The sequence below is a fragment of the Podarcis pityusensis genome (genome assembly GCF_964106645.2).
Source record: "Podarcis pityusensis genome assembly, chromosome: 1".
Taxonomy (NCBI): Eukaryota; Metazoa; Chordata; class Lepidosauria; order Squamata; family Lacertidae; genus Podarcis; species Podarcis pityusensis.
Window position 1 is genome coordinate 97,829,279 of NC_138028.1, and position 7,821 is coordinate 97,837,099.

The window sequence follows — 7,821 nt, forward strand, 5'->3', positions numbered from 1 at the left end:
TCTAAAATAAAAAAGAATGAGTGAGCAAAGAATTTAACTGCAAGGTTGGCAAAATAGATTGTGTTAAGTGTGTGTGTGTGTGTGTGTGTGTGGAGAGAGAGAGAAATAATTAAATATGAAAGACAAACCAACAGCACAAGCTTAACCTTGTCTACTCTGAAGTAAGTCCTAATGAATTCAATGGGACTTACTCCCAGGCAAGCAGAGTTAAGATTTCAGTCCAACTATTAAGAAGGGTCAAGGAGGACTGAGAATGGTCATTCAGATGGCTGCTGCAGGTGATAAGACAATGGACGACAAGCAGACGAGTTGTGAGGAAAGAACAGCTAGCGGTGGAGGAGACAGACCACAGGAGGTCCATAGATGATGTATGAGAAGCAGGAGTGGCTGAGGAAGGTGAAATACAGGAGGCAGGATTCAGCAATGGAGGATGCACGGCAAAAATGGGTCTATAGGAAGGAAAGGGCGGTAAAGGCATAAGAAGGGATGAAGTGTGGGGTCTTGGCATGATATAGCTGGTTACAAGAGCGACGTGGCAGAATTTAGTGAGTAGCGATTTATTGGTCAGCGAGGTAAATTAGAAAGTGCTAGGACGTCCGTGAGGGAGATATAGAGGCGAGCGGGTGGGCTGCAGAGACTTGGCCGGACCCGGGATGGCGAGAGAGAGAGAGAGAGAGAGAGAGAGAGAGAGAGAGAGAGAGAGAAGCGCTAGGCGCGTAGAAAGGAGCCGGCCATAGGGGTGAGGTGTTTGAAAGAAGGCTTTCCTAGAGAGTCGCCTGGGAGCCGTGGCTTCGCGGTGGGTCGGTCCTGTTCGACGGCAACTTAAGGAATCTTTCGGGAGCCGGCCAGGTGCAGGGCGCGCGCGGGAAAGGAAGAGAAATGGGCGCGTGACAGGAGCCTGGTTTCTGCGGGGGGGGGGGGAGAGGAGAAGCATGTTGTGGGGAGACGTCACTGGCCCCAAAGACTCACCTCTATCCTCCAGCTCTTCACTGAACTGCACGTCCTCCCCGACGCGCAGCGTCTCCGCTGGCTGCGGGTCCCGGGCCGGGTAGGCTGGCGGGGGAGTGGTCCCGGGGGGCTGCACGATGGTGGGCTCGGGGAAGCTGTTGCTGCCGCCGCCCAGTTCGTCTCCGGACGTCTCCATAGTTGGGCAAGGCGGCAGAGAAAGCAGAGCAAAGGAAGAAGAGGGCGAGGCGGCAGGGGACGCCAAGCCGGGGAAAAGGCGGGCTCGCGCGGGGAAAGAGACGCCGAGGCTTCCTTCTCACGAGCCAGGCATGCAGCGAGCGAAAGTGGCCGTCGCCTCGCCTCGCCCTGGTCGCTCCTCCTCGCACATCAACTGCAGGTGGGACCCGCCGGCGGCCTCCCCGGTCGCTCGGCTCCTCCCACCGTCCTCGAGGCGGACGAGAGCGCGCCCAAACTCCCCTCCCCGAGCTCCGGCGTCGGAGGGGCTCAAGAGCTGGCGGCGTCTCTCCACACTCGGAGTCCCAACAAGCCTTGCCTAAAACCTCCCGTTAGCCGAAGCCAATGCTAGGCTGCAGTTAGCAGGAGACACTACACCTCGTGTTAGCACGAGTCTGAGCTCCCACCCGCATCATGGGAAGTTTATGTTTAATTCAACTTGTGCGCTGCCCTATTATCGAAAGAGGTCTCGGTCGCGGCTGGTGGAAGCAGCGCGCTCAACCCGCAGCCACCCTTTTTAAAATGCTATAAATTAGAGGAGGAGGAGGAGGGCTTTCCGGGCGTGTGGGGATTGTAGCAGCGATTGCGGTTTAAATAAAAACAAAAAACTACCTCAGCCCGAGCTTGCTTGTTTAAAGAGATGCAGCGCAATCTATAGTATGTTTACTCGCAAGTAGGTTTGGTTGAGCTCAGTGGGGCTTACTACCTAATTTTAGGGTTGCAGACTTACCAAGGAGTAAGGCTGCACTCCTAACCCTATCTACCTGGGAATAAACCCCGCTAAATTCAACAGGACTTTGAAGTGATGGTTAGGATTGTGGTGTAAGCCCCACTGAATACAGTTCTTCCCAGTAATCCTGAAAATCGCAAATCTTGAGCCATCCCATTCCCAACACCTCTTGCTTCATAGATTGGTAATCCTTAGAAATTTTGATATGTAGCTGTACAGCTTTGGCCAGAACTCAATACGGCAAAAACCAATCCTAGAAAATGGATGTCTATATAGGTAGGTTTGAGGCCTCATAGTGGTATACAGTCTGATTTTGTTGAGACACCATCCCTATTTGCAAACATTCACTTAGAGGGGAGGAATGGTAAGGGTAGCGCCAAGTGTTCCCCCTTCTAAATTCATATACATAATGGGTGTGTGACACATGAAAAAGACCACAAGATTATACCTGAATTGCAGGATATGAAGCACACCTTCTGACCCCAGCTGCTATGGAGGTCAGACATGTGGAAGGGGTGAGAAACAACTGTGATTCCTGCTGCTCCATTGCATAAGCAAAAATGTCCACACGCTGTTAAGGACTTCCTAAGGTGAGTTAATGTGATGTTCAGAAAAATACCTGTTAAAAAAGTTCTCAGCCACAGAATGGTCCCAACTGTCTAGATTTGTGGGTGGCTAAACATTTTTCTATAGCCTGTGTGATGGGTTAGCCTTATCCACTCAGGAAAATGCATCACAAAGGCAATAGGAAAAGGGGGGCTACATATAGGGACTAGTGAGTAAGCCCACAAAATAAGTGACTATTGGAAGGGACTGAAGCAGGCAAGGCTGCTGATGGACAAGTAGAAGGATAGGATGGTGGGTTGGGCAAGACCAGCAGGGTCTCCAGACCTTTGGCTCGCATTAAAACAGGAAAAAGTCAGTTATACATTTTTGAAGAAAGTTACGAGTCCTAAAACCTGACTCATTTGAAATAAATTAGGTTTCCTCCCTATTGGGGGAGGGGAATGCAATATTACAGTCACTTCTTACCAATTTTTCATCACTTAGCTGTTGTTTATTAATATAAGGTAAAGGGACCCCTGACCATTAGGTCCAGTCGTGACCGACTCTGGGGTTGCGACGCTCATCTCGCTTTATTGGCCGAGGGAGCCGGCATACAGCTTCCGGGTCATGTGGCCAGCATGACTAAGCCACTTCTGGCAAACCAGAGCAGCGCACGGAAATGCAGTTTACCTTACCGCCGGAGCGGTACCTATTTATCTATTTGCACTTTGACGTGCTTTCGAGCTGCTAGGTTGGCAGGAGCAGGGACTGAGCTACAGGAGCTCACCCCGTCGCGGGGATTCAAACCGCCGACCTTCTGATCGGCAATTCGTGTAACCTTAAATAGTAATTGTTTGGTTTTAGCCACTATGGTAGAATGTTATCAAACAATTACCATAGTTGCTAAAACCTCAAGTCTGAGAACTTTATGGCAAAACCAAACATAAATAGATAATCTGACCTATATACAACCAAAGTCTGCTAAAATAAAAGGGCTTTTAGTAACAGCAAGAAAGGGAGCCAACCAAACTTCATGGGTCAAAATATTCCATAATCAAGGTGCAACCACTGAGAAGACTGTTTCATCCCACTTAAACATTCTTCTACCCAAGTGGAACCCAGAGAAGACCCTTTCCATCCAATTTTCAGCAGGCAGGGTGATATGGAAGGAAGCAATCTGGACTTATGTCATTTAGGGCTTTGGAGGTAATTGCCAATGCTTTGAATTGTGCCAGGAAAGAAGTTGGTAATCAGTACAATGTGATCTCAGAGGTATGCACTCACCAGCGTCCTTGCAATTGCATACGGGACCATTTGAAGCTTCTCAAGACTTTTCAAATAAAGCCCCATGTACTGTGTGTTTAATTAATCCAACCTAGTTGTACCTAAGGCATGTTTTTTCATGCAAAGTTCTAGCCTCCTCAGAAATGAGCATAGCTGGTCAAATGCTCCTGGCTACATCCTCTATCTGGTCTTCCATTTGTAAAACTGAGCCCCAAACACGCCCACACCAGATTGTAATTACTCCCAAACAAGCTGAAACACTATTCCAGAGACTGTCTCTTTCTTTAGCATTTTTAGATGGTACTTAATACATACCAGGATTAATAAAATGTTTTCAACATTTGAAATGCATGGTTTTCCCCTCAGATTGTTGGAAAGGGTAATTGGAATTATTTCACAGATTTATGCACTTTAACTTAGTAATGAACCCTTTAACACCTTAAAATTCCTGGTATAAAATATTTGTTTTGGATATTAGGTGAATACAGAAATGGCTTTTAAAGGGTCTGTATCTGGCAAAAAAAGGCTAAGGCATGTGTCTCTCAATCTATTTCCTATTGCTGTAACAAAATTATAATAATTATAATTTATTTATACTGCCCTAGTCTCTGTCCTCCTATCCAGCAACACGAGAAAGGTTCTTGTCCATTGTCTCTGAAGTCAGCCTTAACTACGGGTCCTATTTATGACTGAACACAGGCGGCTTTGATTGAGCTGAATAAGGAGTTAGTCTAACCAACGACCACTAATTTCGACTTAGTAAATTCTGACCACATCAGAACCCCTGACATGTCAACAGTCCTCTTTTTATTAAATACATCATTTCTGCTGAGCCTTTTAGGGTTATCCTTCCATTGAATCCACTTTATGTCCATCCTAATCTGTACTGAGGGTATAATATTAGCCCTGTACCTAATTATAGCCATATTTACCTCAATACCAACACTCCAACAATTGCTATTATACCAATTCTACTCCTAGCAATATCCGCCTTTGAAGCTGCAACAGGCCTCACCCTTCTAGTCAGTTTTGTCTTCCATCTGGTAGGGGAAAACTAAGAAATGTCCAGTTTATGCCTTTTCCAGGCTTGAATATGTGGTTAGATTGCTCAATTGGTAGCACTTGATCTCAGGAGCCTTATACTAGGCAAAAAGATTTCTGTATTGCATGGAGTTAGACTAGATGACCCTCATAGTCCCTTCCATCTTTGCAATTCTATGATCTGTGTACTGTTTTCTGCCTAAGTGCAGACTAATCAAACCTCAAAGATCCTCTCTTATGGAGGCTAATCTCATCCACACACACTTCCTAGTACTCAGATTTAAAATAAATAGTTTGAAGTGGACTTCTGTTTACCTTCAGCTGAAGCTAGTCAGGATCAGGTCCCAAGTACTCGTCAATTATTTTATTATTTGATACATCAACTAAATATTTGTGATTTGATTGTTAGCAGTTATTAGATGTGAAGAATAAAGAAAAGTGGGTTTAAAAATAAATGTAGTTCAAATCCATCCTGTTGAGCTTGTCTGAATGAGGCTGTGGATGGTTTTCTAAAGTCAGCAATTTTCATTAATGGCAGAACTTCGGCAATGCTTTTACAGCAGTCATTTGGGACCGTTTGTTAGTGACTATTACAACAATGGCTTAAATATATATAATATCTCTTAATCCTAAATACTAATCCTTGAGATACATTCAGCTGAGCTTTCAAATATAAGTTTATTAAATAGGGAAATGGAATCGAGGAAAAAAACATTAAGGTTGAGCTAGGAGCTGGTTTGTTTTAAATTTTCAAAGACCTGTGCATATTAAATGTTTATTTGGTGCGGGGGGGGGGGGGGCTGTTGACCAGTGGGACAAATATTCCTTGTGAAAGGATGCAAGTGTAAATATATGGTGACTGTGTTCTTTATTACATATATTGCTGTTAGTATTGCAGTATTTCCCTTCATATAGGAGGAAGACACTAAAGCAGGTTCAGGGAGCCTGTGGCTTTCCAGAAGCTGCTGGACTACAACTCCCATAATTCCTGAGCATTGGCCACACTTGACTGGGGCTGATGGAGGTTGCCTTCCACCCCACCAGCCCCAATGGGCACCTGCCACTGCCTAGGAGTAAGCCCCACTGAACCCAATTGGACTTACTTCTTAGTAGACATGTATAGGATTGCACTCTGTGCTGTGCCTATACCAGGCTTCCTCAACCTCGGCCCTCTAGATGTTTTTGGCCTACAACTCCCATGATCCCTAGCTAGCAGGACCAGTGGTCAGGGATGATGGGAATTGTAGTCTCAAAACATCTGGAGGGTTGAGGTTGAGGAAGCCTGGTCTATACAAAGGACTATAACAGATTGCATCCGTATGTATGTAATCGTTTCCGTGTGCTGCGCTGGTGCTGGCTCGCCAGCTGCAGCTTCGTCATGCTGGCCACGTGACCCAGAAGTGTCTTCGGACGGCGCCAGCTCACGGCCTCTAGAGCGAGATGAGCACGCAACCCTAGAGTCGGACACAACTGGCCCATACGGGCAGGGGTACCTTTACCTATGTATGTAATACTTACTATACACCTATAAAAAAAACTCTCAAGGTGTCATACAATGAAGTTGTGATGGACACAAGTAATTTTACTCTCAAAACCAGTTGCAAACATGTCACAGCATGCCACTGAGGGGTTGACTACATCATAGTAGTAGCAAGATTTTAACAAGTCTTGACTTACCAGGAAAAGGTCTGCTGGAGAACACTGAGTGGCTTGTGAAGAAAAAAATGCATCTTCAACCATCATCACAGCCATGGAGTAATCTTAATGATGAGCTCATACCAATGTTCAGTTGTGTTCCCTCCACTTGGATTCCAGATGTTTCCAACTTGGAGTGGTGACTTGTGCCCATTGGAACTGGTGGGCTGGAAGACAGAAAGCCCAACAGTAGATGGAGCCAGAGCCAATGACAGGCACATTCAACTATCTCTAGTTTTGTCCACATCTTTCTCCCTGCTGAATTTTATAAGGACAACACTGAGACCAAGGAGGACAATGATAGCCATTGACACCTCCTGGTCAGGCAGATGCAGGGAAGACTGAGGTTGATGCTCCACTAGCCCCAATGGACCAGCCTGTACTGCCAGTTTGCTTCAATATCCTCAGCTTAAGTGCATACCAAGGAGCAGTAAGGCTCTGCTAAGCAAGAGATGCTGCTTTGGAGTGATCCTGCCAACCACCTGAGTTATCCCTGTATTCCACAAATCAACCAGAGCTTCAAGAACAGCACCAGCCAATGCAAGCCAAGCTGGAAGATTCCCTCAGTGCATTCTTAAATTCATCAGAATTTACCAGCTTCCAGGAATGGGCTATCCAAAAATCTGTTATCTTTACTGGATATTTAGATTCAGTCTTATGATCAGTGGAGTTTCATTTGTTCCCTAGGAAGAGTTTTGAAGAAGCACATTAAAAGAGAAGGGGGGGAGGCTAGAGGCTGTTATGCAAGCAAACCAGAAAAAAATTCCCCAGGTGTGTTTTAGAATATGCGTCAGGTAGTTTTCTGTTGACAATTTTTATACAGGTCATTATAATGCAGAGAAACCAAATGTTGCATCACAGGTGCCTGAAAATGGTTTGTTTGTCTTTCCACATTGCTCAGTTCCCTAAGAGCACACTTACCACTTTGGTGTATTTTGATGCTAAGTGGTCAAACAAGTTTATTGCTAGTCATTTACTTTATTTCTTAGGACACTGAAGCAGAAACAGCCCTGATTTGAGGGTGCTAAATGTGCAACATGTTAGTGTAGTACTTTCTGTTTTTGCCATAAGCAATGAATATGGTGTTTGTCATCCTATCAGCTTACGTTTATTTTTAAAAATGTTTTAAATCTTCATCGTAGTGATTTTAGATATTATTATTCTCGTTATTATTTCTGCTTCATATTTTTAAGAATAAAACAATCGGTAATTAACAAGAGAAAACATATTGTCTTAAGCATAGAACAAACCTGCTGCTGTTGCTGCCAATCCTGCCAATGGTGGTTCATGGCAGCTGTAGAAGCTCAAGCTCGATGACCGGGGTCTGCACTAAGAGACAGCCAAGA

At 45.2% G+C, this 7,821-nt stretch overlaps 1 protein-coding gene and 1 long non-coding RNA gene across 2 annotated transcripts in view; one reads left to right on the forward strand and one right to left on the reverse strand.

The window, feature by feature from the left end:
- Window positions 1-1,659, reverse strand: part of TMEM163 (transmembrane protein 163) — a 70,878-nt gene extending 69,219 nt beyond the window's left edge. Inside the window, exon 1 of the mRNA XM_081008952.1 lies at window positions 970-1,659. Coding sequence (XP_080865078.1) covers window positions 970-1,144 — 175 coding nt within the window. The 5' untranslated portion in view covers window positions 1,145-1,659. The remainder of the gene's footprint in view (window positions 1-969) is intronic.
- LOC308479641 lies at window positions 196-7,554 on the forward strand. Its single transcript, XR_013987770.1, has 3 exons — window positions 196-849; window positions 2,369-2,499; window positions 6,596-7,554. It is a non-coding gene; the product is annotated as an uncharacterized lncRNA (long non-coding RNA).
- The last annotated feature ends 267 nt before the right edge of the window (window positions 7,555-7,821 follow it).